General features: G+C 55.3%; 2 protein-coding genes across 2 annotated transcripts; both read right to left on the minus strand.

Moving 5' to 3' along the window:
* Positions 1 to 79: 79 nt before the first annotated feature.
* Positions 80 to 8,481, minus strand: LOC128271560 (uncharacterized). Its single transcript, XM_053009144.1, has 7 exons — positions 8,414 to 8,481; positions 6,843 to 7,477; positions 6,574 to 6,743; positions 6,206 to 6,475; positions 3,332 to 3,655; positions 1,404 to 3,253; positions 80 to 1,331 (listed from the first exon to the last, which is right to left on the minus strand). Exons 2-7 carry the CDS (start codon positions 7,336 to 7,338, stop codon positions 290 to 292), a joined length of 4,152 nt encoding a protein of 1,383 aa, XP_052865104.1. The 5' UTR covers positions 7,339 to 7,477; positions 8,414 to 8,481; the 3' UTR covers positions 80 to 289.
* Positions 8,482 to 15,554: 7,073 nt separating this feature from the next.
* LOC128277559 (sodium- and chloride-dependent GABA transporter 1-like) lies at positions 15,555 to 17,546 on the minus strand. Its single transcript, XM_053016038.1, has 3 exons — positions 17,451 to 17,546; positions 16,627 to 16,869; positions 15,555 to 16,549 (listed from the first exon to the last, which is right to left on the minus strand). The coding sequence occupies exons 1-3, from the start codon at positions 17,544 to 17,546 to the stop codon at positions 16,460 to 16,462; spliced, it is 429 nt and encodes a 142-aa protein (XP_052871998.1). The 3' UTR covers positions 15,555 to 16,459.
* Positions 17,547 to 18,268: the final 722 nt, after the last annotated feature.

The following is an 18,268-nucleotide window of genomic DNA, read 5'->3' on the forward strand; positions in this document are numbered from 1 at the left end:
TTGACGTGGGACACTAACTCGCGGTGCTTGCTATCTCATCTGGTTTACGACGTCGGAGAATAACGTTTCGTACGTGTGTGATAAAATTTTATGATTGTTATTCGACAACACAATTTAGGGCGTACAAAAAGTTCATATTAATTCAGTGAAGTTACCCCGAAGTACGGGTATGCGGTCTCTTGCGTGTGGCACAACATGAGTACTTTGATGTAAGCATAAGTTAGCGTAAAATTAATGTTCCGTACAGAAGGGCCTCACTCATGTTTTGGCCCCTGACGTCGCACGTCGGTTAGGAGTTATTGCGTAGTTCGATGACCACCCCGCCCACGTTCGGGCTATCATTAATTCGTTGATATTTCAAATCCGACTCTACCCGGTATCGGACGGGCAGGTTTTGCTGATCGGCCATTCCAAAAGCGGAACCTTTCCGGATTATCAAGTGCTTCCGTTGATCCGAATAATCGTCGGGGCTGGAGCCACTGCGCGGTACGATACTGGCCGTGTCCTTGTTCGGGCCGACCGGTATCCGGGACCCGAGCGCCTGCTCCTGGCCACGGGTGATGTAAGTGTTGAGATAGTCGCGGGATGCTGAGCGCGGGGACTCACGGCACATGTCGCCTTCGTGCAGTGTACGATACAGCTCTGGGGCACGGTTCTGCAGGTTCCGCAGGAACATACCTTTTTTGTCGAGTGTGTGCGTTGGCCCCCCACTATCCGGTTCCCTCGCGGCATCGATGCGATCACTCTCGTACAGTGGTCCGTTCGTTAGATCGCGCGTGCTGCGACTAATGTAGTTGACGATCGACGGGCTCTTGAGCTGCAACGACGACGGATCCTTCTGCTCTTCCAAGTACGAGCTGGACCGATAAAATCCGCCAACCGGTGCATGCTGGTTGCGTTGCAATTTTTCCAGGTAAATTGGACTTGGATCGTTGGTTCCGTTCAGCCCGTGAACGTTGAAAGACTTGCTGCGGTTAAGGGTCTTATACGACCGCGCCGGTTTGACCGGACCGGCGGTGGCGAGCACCTGGGACTGGCCTGCCACCGGGCTCGCCGTCGGCAGATTAACCCGGTTCACAATCGACACGTTGATTGTGGATGAGTGCAATGGCTTCGAGCCGTGCAGCAGCTTATTGTGTTGATGGTGGAGATCGTTGCGCGGCAGTGTCTGTGAGCTGTGGGAGTGCAATGAGGCGACCGGTCGCCCCAGATACTGCACCTCCGGATGCTCATAATGGCCACCATGGCTGCTTGTCGGCAGGCGGTTGGTGCTTTTGCTGAATCGACCGAGGTTCGAATGGCGATTGGAGTGGGGCAGATGCTGGAAGACCCTTTGAAGTGGACGAAACGCAAACACCCAGGTTATCGCCATTCGGCATTCAGAGCAAGGGTGGGGTACTTACCGTGGCTGCGAGGACGTGTAGTGACGTCCGGGCACTTTGGGCCCCACACCGACGCTGTCAGACATGTCGGTGGCCGTTGCATCATTATACTTGTTCTCTTTGCCGTAGATGCCAGCACCGTAGGGATTCTCGCCGAGATAGTACGTTTGTCTAGGCGTGAGACCACTGCCACTAGTGCTATCGACGACCTCTTGCTGATGCTGCTGCTGCTGCTGCTGCGTCCTGTGTCCGTTCCTTCTGAGCGTGGGTCGGTCAGTTCCATCGGAGAGCGGCAGGTCCGTTGCGACGTGAGCGTCCCGCTGCTGTTCGTGGATTGGCGGCGGCGGCGAACCACTGTTACTGATGTGACCGTCGATCACGTTGTACTGCTGGTAAGTCGGCGATTGGTGCTTGAGCCGCGCTGACCCTTGCCCCGTGAGTGACGATACGGGCGACGATGACCGCTGCTGCTGCTGCTGCTGCTGTAGCTTGGAGCTCTTCATTTTCAGCTTCCGTTCAGCGCTGTTGGAACGTATCTTGCACATTAGCTTGCGGAACGACTTTCCGATGGCGGATCCAACGAAATTCGACTTCGACAGTGCGCTCTGCGGTCTGCCTACAGATCGCTCGCCACCGCCCTGGCCATGACCGTGACTCAGATCCTGGATGCTGCTGAAACGCGTTTTCTGGTAAGGCTTGCGCATTGTCTGCGCTACGGGCGGTATTGGAATCGGCGACACCGAGCGACTGCGTGGCCCGTACCCATGAACTATTGCCGCCCCTCTAACCGGCTTTACCTCATACTGTGGCCGGGCATTCGAAGGATACTGCTGGTGTGCCGGGTGTTGCCGGGCCTGGTGCTGCAGTGGCTGGTGCTCCTGAAGCGAGCGGTTCTCTCGTCCTGCGGCGAACGATTGTGCGAGTTGCTTACGACGCTGCGGCACCTGCGGTCTGCCATCCGGTTGCTCCGGATGGCCACTGTACGGCTGCCTGGGAGGCCGATCTCGCGGAAGCCCATCTCCGCCCAGCTCCGTCGCTCGCGGTTCCATGACGTAACTGCCCGTCTTGTCCGTTCCGATCTGCTCCGGGCTTTCGTGCTTTTTGGTTTCGCGGAACCCTTTTCGGTACCCACGCCCACCGGAACCGCTACCGAACGGTGTGTCTTCACGGCGGCACCCAGGCGACGTCGATCGTGGCCCACGGTTGGACCAATTCAACGGTGTACCGGCCGGGTAGAGCCCGGGCTCCCCTTTGGAAGCATCCAGCGGGTCCCGTTTGGCACCGGTGGAAGCGCTCGGGCCAGAGTAGTTCGGGCGATCGGGTGCATCAATCGGGCCCAGCAGCGAGCCGTTTCCGTCGGTTGACTTGATCGTCACGTTGAAGTAGGTTTTCTTCGTCGGCTCCACCAGCAGCTCGTCGAGCTCCTCGTGCGAGTCGCGCGACGAGCGCGACTCGCTGCCAAAGTGACACTCGAGCCACTTGTTCGTTTCGTGCTTGCGCGTTTCCTCCTCCATGTCGAAGTCGAGCGGCTTTTTGGTGAGCGCATCGAGCCGATCGTTCGGCCCCGGGCCACCCGGGCCGGCCGCCGGGAATCCCAGCCCGGCCCCATGCTGGTTCGGCCCCTTGCTGTGCCCCGGGACGAGTGGTGCCAGTTCCTTCGGGTGGCGGCCCAACCGGCGCGCCTTGCGCAACCGATCGGACAGACTGTCCCAGTCCGACAGCATGCCGGGCTCGCCCGGGGCCGTCTGCCCGTCCTTCTCCAGCTGTGTCTGCTCCGCCGCGTACCGCATCTCGTGGCCAATCACTCTACCGTTCGCCAGCAGATCCACATGCTGTTCGTCGCGTTGCTTGTAGTAGCGCTGCGCGGACGACTGCAAAAGATGGGGCGACGAACTGTCTGTTAGCGCAACACAAGAAACGGGGCGCAAATCAATTTTCCGATTCCCTACCTTCTGTTCGATCAGTCGCTCGTCGTTATGCGCCTGGTCCGAGCCGGGCACCGGGTACGCCCCGGCCGAGTCCGGCGGCAGCTCGTCGTCGTGCACTTCCTCGTGCTGGCGCGTTTGCTGCTTCTCCGTCACCAGGGTGCCGTCCGGTTTCACCAGCTGCCGGATGTCCGTGTCCTCCCTGTCGATCACTTTCTTCGTCTGGACCGTGTGCTGAACAATCTGCGGCTGGCCAGACGGCGGGCTGAGCTCCGCCCGTGCCTTCTCCGATAGCAGCAGCTCCCGGATGTCGCCCCCTACCCCACTACGGACTACGCCAAGGTACGCCTGGCAGAAAGGACAGAAAGAACCACCACGATTACTGTGACGTTGGATTAAGGGCCGAATAAAAAATTGACATGGCGCATTAGTATCAAGTCCCGGGTGTTCCCGGCGTTATGGAAACAGGAAACCTATCACACATCTGTGTGTGTCGCGTAACCTAATACCTTTACAAAGTAAATGGTAAACTTCAACTCCAATCGTAACATGTAACATTTTCAATCCAAAGTGCGGCGCGCCTGGAGGTGGTAAGGCGGCCGCGGATGAGAATCTTGGCTGAGAGAATTCCGCTCTCGCGCGGTGCTGCTGAAGACGTGTGCTAGCTACTCGCAGACGCTGCAACACAATAGGCTCGCGCTGCTCTCAGTGGTTCGCTAAGCGCACACATTACACACCTACATTATGCTGCCGAAGAAGATGTGTACTGTTACGTAATCGCTTGCTTGTACCGACCGGAGCGTGCTGCAGCTTGGAAGTTGAATGTTGGGTGTGCAGGAATGTAGCGCACCGTTTTCTGCAAGACGCCTTGGGGCGATCCCGCGCGCTACGTCTTATCGTGATCCGTTCCGTTCTTGGGCCATCCGAGCGATGGCCCTGTAGGATCACGATCCCCCCCACACGGTCAGAGAGCGGATCCGCCGGCGCCGCCTTGCCAGAGAGTGTTGGTATCCTCCCTGAGCTGGGCCTGGGTTTACTGGTATGAGTTCGGGCAGAATGTACCGCGTTCCGCGGTTACTGTGTTGTGGTTGTGGTTGATTGTGCGCAGCGCAACTGGATATTAGAGCTGAACCGTGTAAAATCGCTGTAACAGTACGCGAGCAGTGCAAAGCGAGGAGAAAGACTCGCAAGCACACCCACACACACACACCCAAGGTAGAGCTAGGTATAGTGGACCAACCTGAAAAACGGCTCTTTATACTCTGTTTTTTTCTCTCCGCAGACAGGTTGCTATAGCGGGGGCGAAGGGGTTGCTGCAGAGAGCGCACTCGAAGGGTCTGATGGTCAGGTTCTGGGCAACGGATCAGAACCAAAGGGTAGCGCCTATAACAGCCTTCACTTTGTTAAGTATCAGCCCCGTACATACCACATCGTTCGCGTGACACCGAGTTTCGTGTCACTGGAAGCGAAACAACCGGAACGGGGCACTCGGCACATTGCAGCGCGACACACACCTTTCACTACACACGCACCGCACCGCACCGCACCGCACTGTTGATTTTTGCAGTAAAAACAATCGATCAAGCGCCAACTGTCACAACACGAGGCGCACGATGATGCTGGTCCGGGCATAAGGATCCATTTTTAGGTTGGCTGGCCTAGCCTGGTCTTTGCGTGCCTATGCTAAGCTGGTTCTGCGTGCATTCTGCGGTGCGGCAACCTGCCTGGAGTCTGGGTCGCTGCTGACACTCGATCCCCGACGACGATCGACTCCGCCCGAGGAAGAGCCCGCACAGAGTCCGGGGAGCCCGCTTTGTGTGTGCCCGCAACGAGACGGAGCAACGCGCAGCAAGAGCAGGTTGTCGAACGGGTTCGCGCACAAACTAACCCACCTTCTTTCTTGGCCCACCGAGCAGCAGCAACAGCAGCAGCAGTCGAGTGTCTTGCTCGCGGTAGCCCTTGCGGGCGCTCTCGTGCCGTTCGTTCTTGCGGGCTCCTCGAGCGCGACCCTCACACCCAATCTTGGCTGGCTCTCTCTCTCTCTCGCGCGCGGGCATGTTGTATCCTGGGCTGATGCACGCCGCGGTGCCCGGAATACCGACCATTCCGGCTGCTACTTGGCCCTTCCGCACGGAGTCCCATTGGGTTCGTACGAAGATGCTGCCAAAGCAACCACAAGAGAAAGGCCATCTCCTCCAGTGGAGAGAGAGAGAGAGCGCGTGAAGGAGAGGGGGTAGGCGAAAGGAAGAGGGAATGTGTTCGCTAGCTCGCTTCCACACGAATGACCCGGGACAGCATAAATCCGAGAGAGAGAGAGAGAGAGAGAGAGAGAGAGAGAGTGCATGCAACAAGAACGGTGATCCAACAGAGCGAACCAAGGAATTCTCCAAGACGAGCTTCTCAGGCGACCACCACGAAAGGGGGCTTCCAGACATAATGCTTTCGTAACCCTGAGACGGATTCGTTCGTTCGTTTCTCAGAAGCAGAAGAATCTTTTGAATGGTTGCACCGAGAGCGAAGAAAGAGAGAGGTCAAGACGGTGAACTCCGTCTTACTGTTTCGTCTGCTAGAGCCAGCACCTTAAAGTCTGACTGACGAATCGATCAAGCGGCAGCAGCGCAGAGAATTACGATCGAGCCGACCTTCCAGGGGGTACATGGGATCGGTCGTTCGAAAACGGACATCGAGTTCCAGCTTCAGGCAAATGGCAGGAAGCTTGAAGTCATCGATCGGCCCGTTGTACGGGACTATGCAAATGAACCTTTCGTCCCGCCGCGTATGGTATGGTGTGTGTCCGGTACCCGTCATGGTCCCGCTGGAGGCAGAAAGGAAGCGCGCACTGACGCGGCTACGTGCTTGGCGTGTAAAATGCGGTGATGATGTTCCGCCCGTGCCTACCTCGTCGGTAAAGTCACCGAAATGCTGCTGCTCGGCCACTTCGGTGCGCTCGGTGGTGAGTTCGCGCGAAACGGACACCTCCTCCTTGACGTTGCGCAGCAGCCCGTCGGGTGGTCGGGTGGCCGCAACGGTGGTGGTGCCATCGTTTCGCTTCTTTGGTGTGGTAGCTGCGCTGCTGTCCGGCGCCGGCAGCTCGTCCTGCTGCCGCTGCTCGGGATCGGGAGTGCCCGGTTGCTCCCGGTTCGATTCTGGATCGCCCAGTGCGCGATGCTGCGATGCCCGATGATGGGAAGGTGGGGAGAAAAAGGATACGTTTTAGTGTTTGGGCCGCGCCGTGCGCACGACTACCGGCAGCGAGCGAGCCCTACCTCGGTTTGCACCGTCTCCTGCCGGTCGGTGTCCTCCATCGTGTTGGTCGACACGATCGGCCCGGAGTCCTCGATGACTTTACCATCCTCGAACAGCAGCTGCCGCTTGATGCGGGTCTCCGTCTGCCGCGTGGTGGTCAACTCCGTCTTACGCTTCTTGATGATTTCCTCTGTGAAAGAGGGCGGTGACACCCACGAAACAAGAAGACGTCAGGTACTGCAGACCGTGTGCTGCGCTTCTGAAGGGGGCCTGAATTCATCACAATTACCTTCACGGTTGACGGTTTCGACCTCGTCGTCGTTGTCGGTGGCGTTGTCGGTGGCGTTGTCGCCCCCCCTGATTGCTACCTGTGGAAAGTCGTCGGAAATTATTATACGCGTCAGGTAGCTCCAGCCAGCCGAGGGCTGCTGCCGCTGTGGTTCGTTGCAGTTGTTTGCGGTGTTGTTGTTGTTGTTGTTAGCAGCGATACGATCGTTTCCCAGATTCGGCACCCAAACACGGGACCGTCGGGCCACACCGGCCACGGGACGATCGGGATCGGGTGTGCGAGGTCTGTCCGCCCATCGTCCACCGGTGGGCCGGGCATGATGGGTTCCGCCGTTTCCGGCTGACCGGTGGTTGGAGGCTCGGTCGCGGTGCGGGACTGACTCCGGCTGAGTTGGTCCAGGAGCCTGCGGCTGCGGCGGACGACGGCGACTTGCTGACTGGGGTTTCGGCTGGTGAAGATGGCATGCTGCTGGCAGTACGATCAGTATTATGACCATTCGTGGTACCTCCTGTTTTGGTCGGTGTCTCGGTTCGGTTTCGTTCAACACTCGGTCTGAATCACAATCACCCACACACACACACACACACACACAGATAGCCGAAATGTGTGACTCTCGTGACTGTTGGTGCCCCCGTCTGCTATAGAGTGTAATAAGAAAGTGTGTGCAAACAAATGTTACCCCAAGGCCGCAACACCGCTGCACGCGCAGAAGCGATCACAGCTCAAGGCCGCTCTGGTTTCACCCCCCGGGCGGCACATGTAAACCTTACCCCGGTGCGGGTGCAATGAGCAAGCCGCAAGTCACGAAAGGCAGAAGCAGATCACGCACTGCCCGCCACGCTGACGAGAGTTTCCATAATGCTGGAACTACTTCGGACACTACACCTCTGGACCTGGACCTGGACCTGGACCGGGGTTGGGCCGGGGCGGGCAGACTACCAAACGTGCTGGATGGTCGACGCCGCCTGTTCGCTAATCGCACACTGAACGGTGCCTTACCGTTTGACCGCGGTGGTGGTGCGCGGTGTGTTTTCCGCTAGCACAGCGAAGAATATGCGGTGAGCGCATAGGAAGGGGATGGGCCTGCCGGTTGGGGCCGGCCTGATCAGAATGGGGTCTCGACGACACGACGACACGGTCGGTGCGCAGGCAGGCAGGCAGACAGAGGCCGGTGGGGGGGCTAGTGTTCAGCTAGCACTGCGACTGCGGAAAGTCACCCATACCGACACACACACACACACACACCGGCACCGGCCAGCACCATCTTCCGCCATCGACATCGGCGCCACACCGTTCATTGTCTGAGGTTCGTTTGTTGTTGCGTATTTTTGTTCGCGTAAGTCGCCGAACCAGCGTAAGCTGGTTGCTGGAAGACGTGGACATTTCACTTTCTACCGCCAGGCTACGCGGCTACGGAAGTTTCCGTTTTTTTTTAGAGCGCACCGGACGACGGATGCCGACGGGGATTTTAGGTCCAGGTCCACAGGTCCCCAGGTACACCGCAAGTCCCTCTGTTTTAGATAAGCCGACTTAGCGTCGCTAAAGGGTGCTGTCTGTGGACCCTGACGGACACGGATCTGACGCCGGAATGGGCCCAGTTCCCGGGCCCCGGGGGACTGCGTCGCACGCAGACCAACAATCCTGGTGGCACCTTGCAATCGTGGCCTGTGCCGCTCCTGACGATCGTGTATCGTCTATTCGGATATACACGACCGCAAGAGTCGCACGGCTGGTAGGCACGCCGCTGTACTGCTGTGAGTAGTCACGCGGGTCGATCGAATTCTTAACCAGCCCCTGCTCATCGAACGAGCTCGATGGGGGAGTAAGAAGCAACTAAACGCCTCGCGCTCGCGACACTCCACATCTCTAGTAGAGACCCGGACCGTGTGTAGTGTACTCTGTAGTGTAGTGTAGTTTACGGCCCCATAGCGTACCTCGCCATAGACAGGGCAAGAACCGCACAGGGTGCTCGCGGTGTTAGGTGATAGTGTGGCGGGGGTACACCAATACACAGCGCCAGCGCCCGGGAGGGCCACGGCGATGTGCCGATGTGTGTCGCGTCACGACCCAGTCACGATCATCGCGAACCGAACCACTACACGGTGCACCCAGAGGGGGGCGGTGGTGCATTGAGAGTGCTAATCTCTCTGCTAACAACAGGCCGGCTGCAACCCCGCTTCGAGGCCAACGAGGCAGAAAATGTGGGAAAATGTGGTCGATGCCGCCCGATGCGTTTGCCTTTCGCATACCAGTTCTTGGCCGCGGCCCTGCCCCGGTGCTCGCCTCTCAGCTCTTGCGGCACCGAGCAGAATCCCAATCCCAGAATAGATGAAAAGCTCTCCGCAAAGCACACTCCGCGAAGCTAGGGCCCTAGGGCCCCCAGTACGATTGAAGGCACATGGAGTTTGGCGCTATGCGGCATTCTTGACTCTATATTACGCAACTCCGCTACCGGTGCGCACCCGGCTAGTCGTGCTCCTACCAATGTGCACGGAATGCGTTGCGGTAGATCGGGAATGTAGAGCTCGGTCGGTCGTTTCGCCAAGACTCGTGGTTCGTTCGGACGAACCCCCCGGGGGCGGACGAAGTTGACCTAGCGTCATGTGTGTAGCTGGTTGTAATTGTCGAGCAATCGGGATCGGGAATCGGGAGCGCCTAGATCTATGCAGTTGGCACTCTCCAAGAGCTGGGAAACGACCGTAGTAGCTCGCCCCCGCGTGTGGGTATTCGTCAAGCTAACACTACCAAATCTATACGTACCTGGTGCTTGGTGTCGGTCGTTCCCTGAGTAGCCTCATCATGCCGCTGTTCGCTCGGGAGCATCTCACCATGCGTAGCTGTGTGGCTCCGGGTGCCACACACAAAACTTGCGGCCTAAGTTGTAGATGAAAACAAAGCGGAATATATACTTATACGTAGGTGTTGTAGTCTACGCTAGTGAAAGTCGCGGCATTCCAGACGGCAGACGCCGCCAATGTCGCCGCCAGCAGAGGACATCGAACGGACATGCCGTGGGATGCTATTAGTTTACCAGCGGTGGCGGTGGTTTTATTCTATCCTGCAATGGCGCCACAAACCGCCCCCCAATAAAGGAGCCGACATCATAAAGCGGGCGATTGATGCTCCGTCACTCGCGGTCTGTCGCGGTGGTGTGTGGAAGTGGAAAACGCCAAACGGTAGCCGAACTGTGACGAACCTCGGCCAAGTGAAATTGGTGGTGGCGGAGCAGAAAAACAAAAACACAACATCGGCGGTGGCCGGCGGCGGCGGCGGCTCACGCAACGCAAGAATAAGGAAGCGGCAACAATTCACCGCACCGACGGACGGCAATTCCGATCGTTCGGACGGCGGCAAGGTTAAACCCACCCACCCAGCCAGATTACGTATCACCCTCGCTCAGCCACACCCCTTAACACCTGGGTGGGTGCTGGGCATTACATGGACCGAAGCTTCAACGAGCTTCACCTGCTTCGGACACTTCCAAGGGTTTCTGGTACATGGCTCTTGACACCAACCCAGAATAATGATTACGGACCCTGCCCCAATTTACTGTCAGCCTCTTATACTAGGCTGTTCACTAGGTTCTGAGCTTTTTCAACAAAGAGCGCTGCTACGAGGTTGGGTTTTTTATTGTGATATTGGTACACTCTTCAAATGAACGTATGTGAAGTTTCATTTCAATCGGTAACTTATTTTTTTTTTACAAGCCATTTAGTATCCACATGTCACAGTATTTTTTACAATGGAAAAAATCAAGTGTCATGCAGTGATTTAATTTTTATTTTTGAAAGATTTAAAAGCAAAGGAAAATTATGAACGAATGTTGAAAGTGTATAAGGACTCTTTACCTTTAATTAGGTGGTTAAAAGGGGCGGTTATGAGTTTAAACGCGGTCGTAGTAGTCTTTAAGACGATCCATGTCAAAAACGTCAAAAAACAGACACAACATCGGAAATCGTAAAACAATACAGGATTTCGTAATGGAAAATCGTCGAACCACTGAAAGAGATTTAGTACAAGAGTTAGCCAACTCATTGAGCAGTATAACCAATATTTTGACTGAAGTTTTGAGTTCGAGAAAGCTGTTTGCAAAATGGATGCCGCATTCGCTAAAAACGCATTCGAATGCATCTTTCTTGACAACATTTAAAGCATTTTCGATAGGATGAAGTGGATTTTGTGCATTGAATCATCACTACGGATGAGACTTAGGTCTATCATCATGATCCTGAATCAAAACAAGAGTCTAAGAATGGGTTGAACCTTTTTCTTCGGTTCCGAAACGAGTTCGTCCAGAAATTGCCAAAAAAAATGTTGGCATCAGTTTTGTGGGATGCGAATGGAATTTTGCTAGCGGATTACTTGCAAATTGATAAAACAATGTCAAAAATCCATGAATTAAAGTTCGAATTGTTAGAGTATCCAACCTATTCACCAGATTTGGCCCTTAGCGACTTCCATATGTTTTCAGACTAAAAAAAAAAATCGTGCGCGGAAAGCGTTTTACATCAAATGATGACGTCATAACAGCTGTAAAAAATACTGTGACGCGTCGATACTAAATGGCTTGTAAAAAAAAAGTAAGTGACCGATTGAAATGAATCTTCACATACGTTCAATTGAAGAGTGTACCAATATCACCAAAAATATCAGCCTCGTAGCAGCGCCCTTTGTTGAAAAAGCTCAGAATTTAATGAACAGCCTAGTATACCAAGTGGTCAGCCATCAGGGCAAAGTATTTAGTGTCCATTCGATTTTTTTTCGACTCTGTGAATTTGATTGGACGGGACGATCGAAAGCAAACGCTCTTTACATCGGCCAGTTATAGGTCAGATATTATTTCATCAATTTGAAGTTTTACACTCCCGAGTGGATACACGGTCAGCTGATCGTTGCACGAGCCACATTTAGTGGAACACTGCTGACGCATCGGTCAACGCCATATCGCGTACCCTGGGGGGGGCTTTAATTGACTTCACATGAGCTTAGAGCTTCGTGCCGCTATCGGTCCCGATTGAATTACCTTAACTGCTTGCTTGCCAATGCCTAGCCAAGGTTTCGGCTTGTGCACAGTAGTGCACCGACTACCGACTTCACTACGGAGATCGTGGGATGGCGGTCACCGCTGCTGCACTGTTTAAGGTGTGTGCGTCAATATTGTTGCTCCGTCTGGCTCTGGCGCGTAAATCACCGCCGATGCAGCCGATGCGATGTAGCCGTTAGTGGAATGTGAGCTATTTCCTGGTGGCAAAACGCCTACACAACCCTCCCCCCCCCCCTCGGGTACCCCAGGCCCAGGGCAGCAGCTGGTGTGGTGAGGTGTCGGGTGGGGAGGGTGGAGGGGCACGTGGGGGTTGAATTACTTATTGCCTTACACTAAATAGAGCAACCAGCAACGGATGTCCTTGGTTCGGGGTCGGGCCTTAGATAGTGCGCGTCGGCTTAGGTCAGCGTGCGGTGCCATCCTATTATGGTTGTCATTTCCAGCTGGTAGCGGGAGGACGTCGGGGGGGGGGGGGGGCGAATCATTTGTAATGCTGATGATTAATGCATGAGCGTGTAGCGCGTGTGTGAGTGAGGTGGCAATGTTTATAGTGCCGCCGACGACGAAGAAACAGTAAACATTCTAATTAAATCTGCCACGCTATTGTGTCCGCCAAGAGTCAATTCCATTTTGTTGGGGTGATGCTTTCAATTTTCGTTCAATGTCCCGGTGTCCCATCACAGATTTAGTCGAATTCAACGCGCAAGAGCGTCCGGAGAGCGCGCGCAAAACTTAAGGTGGCTGCTACGGTCCGTCCCAATAATAATAAAATAATCTCGGTTACGACCCCAACAAACAGTCACCCGTTGTGGGTGTGCATTGGCTTCTGTTGCACGCGACCGAAATACGACAATCCCTTTCCACCACCCCCGCCCCCCCCCCCCCCCCCCCCCCAAATGAGCTTTTCAAATTTCGTGCAAGGACTTGGACCACGGTGGAAATAAGTTTTTAATATTTCCCAATTTTAAACGCAACAATCTTCGTTTGCGAAATGTTTACAGTTTCCAACGTGTTTATGTTTACGTTTGAAAACGTCAAGTAATCAAGGTTGTTTTGAAACCCAAACACTTGATGGATCACCCTGCCGGAACCGTGCCGAGCCTTGCCTGGTGTCGGGGGGGGGGGCCGCTGCCACTGGTCTATTGCTTCAAGGTCAAGGTCGTCGTAGGTCGTAGTCGGGCCTGCAAGAGAGCCCACAGAATCAACTCCAAAGGCAACTCCCCGGGGAGGCCTACGCTATCTAGAGAGCCGCCGCCCGAGGCTGGGGAAGTGCCGTACTGATCACGACACCCCGATGGCCCACGCCGACCTCCGGTAAGGTGCGTGTCACTGTCGTAGACACCTCGCTTCAAGGTTACGTCGACACGTTTGCTGTCTTCTACGCTAATCGAATATCTATTTCAGAAGCGTCCGGCGACACCTCTAGAAACCTGGTGACCTGACGCGACCGTGTGGGCGGTGCTGGTCGGATCTGTGAAATGAGCATCTCTCCCCCCGGTATCTTCTTACCGATTCGCGAGCGTGCGCGCGTGATCCTTGCAGCAGTGCACCTGGTTACCTGGTGGGACTTCACAGCGTCTTAGGTTGATTGAGAGCGAGTTGAGTTCATGCACACGCACTACGCACTACTATATTTGCTGGTCTCGGTCTTGTTGTTGGTTTGTGCTTTTCTCCAGTGGCTCTGCCTTCCGGTCGTCCTCCGGTCAGCTCCACATCACGAACTTCTCCCAAGCCAAAAGTGGGACAGGTGTGAGCGGAAGTGTTGATGTATCCCTAGAAAGCCACCACGACGCACATCACAAGTCACTAGGTATCCCAGGTCACTCTGGCCACTAGAAAACCGGATGCGGATGCCCTCGTCGTCCGTCAGTCGGTGGGCCAAATACACCGCCCCAGTTCCGCGAGCCGAAATCCTCAACCGATCTGCTGCACACGAGGCGTGAAATAATATCGTCGCAAGCACAACCGTTCCGTTCGGATCCGCGGTCTATCCGCGATTCTGATAGTGTGTGCCCGTGTCCGTGTGTATCGGATGTGTGTAGGACCAAAGCCCGAGGCCCGGCCAATGATGCGCGAAGATACGCCTCGAGCGGTGTGCGTGTGTTGTTGCGCAAGAAGCTTGGCTGCTTGAGCTTGACCATGAGTGGGCCTCCCGTCCAGTCAGGCCAGCAAATCCGCGCAAAGGTCGTACCGTGCGTAGGACTTCTTTGATAGAAAAAAGAATGAGAGACAACTGACAACTGGCACTGACTGCTGGGTATGGTGACGATGACGGCGACGTCGAAGACGTAATGAATGGAGCGCGGGCGCGCGCGTTCACGTCGATGACCAATCGCGGCTCCGCCGACCGGGACCGGAGACAACACACGAGATCACGGTGGACAAATATGGCGCGTTGTTAGCAGGCGGCTGTGTGTGTGTGTGTGTGTGCGAGCTGTTTGATTTGCTTAGCCAAGCTTGTCGCCGTAGGTTTGCCCTAATATAGCACGCACTGCCCGCAAGGAGAACCTGTATTCGACACACAGACCTGTTCCGGAGAACCTCCGAGAGTTTGCATCATCCGTCCGTTGCACATTGCGCAACAACCCTCTGTAGTAACCCCCGGTCGGAGTGTCCGGAACTTTTGAGCAGCCCTTCTATACACACGCACGCACGCACGCACACTAAACGGTTGAGTCAATCAATGGACTTAGTCGAAGAAAACATCGCTCAACCTCACCGTTAGCTCAATTTAGTCCGTGGCCAATTCCTTGCTTGCTAGGACTAGGATCACCTGCAGGGCGGGAGGGGGGGGGGGGCAGCTGTGTGATCCTGTGTACCTGTCGTCGGCTTACTTCGTCAGTCTGCGCACTGCGCGCATGCTAATGGGCCCAGCGCCACACGGTAACTGCCTGCCTGCTGGTGGTTTCGGCCAGCGATCGCGAACGCGTCATAAACGCGCGACGCGACACCAGTGCAGTGGGCCGTGAGCCACCACCGGCGTGAGCACATGTTTACTCACGGCACCGAGCCACCCCCGTCCGCCCGCACGCCCGTTATGAAAGGCTTACGTCGTGAGCATACAGCATACCTGCGGAGGCTCACCGACAACGAGGAAGCGCCGACACTATAAATGTATAACAAGCGAGCGAGCGGTATTGGGGGCCGAACAAAACCAAGGACAGAAAAAGGTGAAGTTCCCGGAAAGGAACACAGGGCCGATCTTCGATGGCGTATGTCGGATCCTCCGCGTGGTGCTCCATCGAGTGTTAGGTGGTGGACTTTACCTGATTACTTGACGTTGATTACAACGGTCAAACTCTATTCTGGAAACTTGGAAAGTTCCACAACGACAGTGACTTGGTTTGGTGACCGGGTTTTTGGAGTCTGGCGGCTCCCAATTGTTGGCTGATTGGTTGGCTTCGACGAAGGGCGAAACGGGGAAACTTGGACGACCGCTGGACGGTGCGACTAGGGGCCATACAGTCATATTATCATGGGGCGCATCTTCGGAACCGGAACTGGACCACCCTATATATGCATAACCGGATGCAGCAGCCCGTTGACAGGTCAGCCTTCCGCAAGCGCACTCTGCACCTAGTTCTCCGAAGGGGCAGGGGAGGGGACAGCAAACAGGAACGGGTACGACAAACGGGTACCTTACAAGGCTTTATTTTTGCAATCGCTTCACAGGTTCACTCGGGGCTCGGGCCTCGGTGTCCGTCCCCTGGTGGGCGGTTTGGCAACGCACGCGCGCGTGTCGTAGCGTCGTCCGAAGTGCAAAAGTGCCGTGAATAAATAGAGGGTCGATTGAGTTACATTTATTGCCTTCCACAAGATTCCACACGCCTCTGGTGGTGGAAGCCTGCGCGCGGCCCCATCCGACGGGTCCCTGGTTGCCTGGTTATCAGCAACCGCCCAACCCTCACGCTGAGGTGCGCCTCGGTTGTTGGTGTTGAACGCGGCACGAACGCCCCGCAGGCTTCTTTCCCCCTCTCTCTCTCTCTCTCTCTCTCTCTCTCTCTTCCCTTCTCTCTTTCTTTCTCTCTCGTCGATCGGGATGCCGTCGGAGCATTGGATAATCTTAACACGCTACGGAACATATAGTTACTTCTTCACCTCGTCCACGTTCTTATCATCAGAAAAAGACAGCTTAGGTGTGCGGGGTACGGCAGGGGTTTTTGTGTGCTGGGTGGAGGGGCGGGGGGTGTATAGTGCGTCGGTACTATCATTCGTTAGTACAATCATTCGTAGACTTCTGATATAAGGGAGGAAGCGTCGAGACTGTTCTGGAGTGATCGGAAAAGGATTTGACAGGCGCGCCTCGCGCGTTAAAGTGTGGTAGCCTTTGACGACCTGCCTCTCCTGCCTGCCTATGTCCTGACACTGAGGGCCATTCTCAAGCTGCATCGCATCATCTTTAGGCCGGTCCGGGCGGTACTCATGGCGGCGAAGATTGGTAGGCTGGCTGGCTGGCTGGCGAGGGTTACTAGGAGGCATGTGTATGTGTGTGTGTGTGTGTGCTGCTACTAGTGAAGTGTGGAAGGGGTTGCGAAGGGGTGAAATGGTGCTGCCCTAGGCGGGCGCTGGCCTTTTATAACTCCATTCCCTTTTCGGCGTCAGCTCGCATTCTCTCCCGCAGCTGGCTCACGCTGTCTTCGATCCGAACGATCAGACGGATTTTCTGGACGGAAATGAAGAGTACAGCAGATGTAGCGAAAGGGATGGGGGAGCACAGTCGCGCTGGGGCGCGTAACTTACGTTCGCACGATCTCCGGGTGTTTTTCTCCACAACCAGATCATGTAGCCGGGGATGCACAGCATCGACGAGAGGGCCGTGAACCAGCCGAACGCGTGGGCCCAGAACGGGTACGAGTAGCCGAGGTACTTGATCGGGGTCCACTGCACGATGTTGAAGAAGAACACACCCTGCGTAAAGAAAGGGAAGAAACGGAACACAACCACACAGACACCCCCGTGTTTAGAGACACCGTTCGCTACACCCTACGGCCCTGGCCCTGGTGTCCCTCCGGACATCAACAGGGTGAGTGCGATCAACAACAGCACGCGGTCTACGCGGTACGCGGAAGTAAACCCATTACGGAACCCATCCGCCCACCCCCGTCTCACACACAATCGCACACACTTTCACACAAAACCAACACATGCGGCTCGCCCTCCCTCCGGCAACAATCGCGATCATCCTGTGGCCGGCTCCTTCTCGACGCCTCCGTGATGCAGCGCCAGTTGCGCCAGTCAGCTGTCGGAAGAGAAAAGCGAAAAGGTCGAGAGAGGAAAGCTTTGCGAAATTCGACGTAGGACCGATATCCTGATGGCTGCTCCACTGGGGCTGTGTTTTTTTTGACAATCTGTTTGCTTGGGTGTTGCTAGTAGATGCCTTGCTAACTGCAAAACAGTTGTTGGTTGTTGCTTCGTTCGGTGGATTCTTTGCTGGGGTTTTTTTTTGCTCGCTGTTGATTTGGCGGTGGTACGTATCCTGTGCACTTGCAAAACCGCGCAAACGCCCACACACATCACTCATCACTGTCACTGCTCCACTGCTGCTGACGAAGGAACAACCTCACCAGGGTCTGCGTTCGGGACGACTGACTCGAGCTGCGCATCGTGACAACCGACGACGGTGTTGCGCTCTCCACGTTCTGCCATTCTGTGGGGCACATTCCTATTAAATAACACTCTTCCCCTCACCCCCTTGCAACTCTCTCTCTCTCTCTATGCAGCAGGAAGCATGCAATTGCTGGTGATCATTGATGGTGAAATGGTGCTTAAAATTTGCTTAACAAATCGCTGTGGCACAACCGCAATTGTGCCGCTCACAGACACACACCGATTGCTCGCCTGCACGCCTGCTGGTCAATTGATCACTTCCTGCTTAGCTTAGCGGCAGTGGTTATAACCCTGATAACTCACTTCCGAAGCGTCGAGCGAACGGGTGCATGTCTCCGGTACGCCAGTTTCGGGTGGTATTGCACCGGAACGGTAACGGAACTTTTTGAACCTCTCCTGGAGTGGCGTTGGCGTGTGAGGGCGAACCACAGCACAAAACTGGATACCGGACTTTGGTGACCTGTGTGTTGCATACGTGCTTCGAACTGACTTATGATCGAACCAATTGTCGACTCGAGCGCGGCCTGACAGGCGCAGCATGAGCTCAGCATGATCGCCCAACGATACAGCGAATATGCAGCGCGATCGCACGGGCTGAACGATCGCCATGTTCGGCGGGTTGCATTGTTGCAGGCGCAATCGGACGGGTGTGGATCGAGCAGTGAGCCGGTTTTTTCCGTAACATGATTAGTTAAGCATTAGTTTATTTATATAAGTTTGGGGAAAAAGTAATCCATTATTTTCTTGGTAGATGACTTTAGTGATCGATATTTCG

Source organism: Anopheles cruzii, chromosome X (assembly GCF_943734635.1).
Source record: "Anopheles cruzii chromosome X, idAnoCruzAS_RS32_06, whole genome shotgun sequence".
NCBI classification, from domain to species: Eukaryota; Metazoa; Arthropoda; class Insecta; order Diptera; family Culicidae; genus Anopheles; species Anopheles cruzii.

Excerpts from the sequence above, each read along its gene's own strand:
- LOC128277559 (XM_053016038.1), bottom strand. The coding sequence starts at position 17,546 with ATGTGCCCCACAGAATGGCAGAACGTGGAGAGCGCAACACCGTCGTCG. Across the intron at positions 16,870-17,450 it reads CGTCCCGAACGCAGACCCTG|GGTGTAGCGAACGGTGTCTC; the intron begins GTGAGGTTGTTC and ends CCAGGGCCGTAG. Across the intron at positions 16,550-16,626 it reads CACCCGGAGATCGTGCGAAC|AAAATCCGTCTGATCGTTCG; the intron begins GTAAGTTACGCG and ends ATTTCCGTCCAG.
- LOC128271560 (XM_053009144.1), bottom strand. The coding sequence starts at position 7,338 with ATGGTCATAATACTGATCGTACTGCCAGCAGCATGCCATCTTCACCAG. Across the intron at positions 6,744-6,842 it reads CGAAACCGTCAACCGTGAAG|AGGAAATCATCAAGAAGCGT; the intron begins GTAATTGTGATG and ends CCTCTTTCACAG. Across the intron at positions 3,656-6,205 it reads TCGGTGACTTTACCGACGAG|GCGTACCTTGGCGTAGTCCG; the intron begins GTAGGCACGGGC and ends CCTTTCTGCCAG.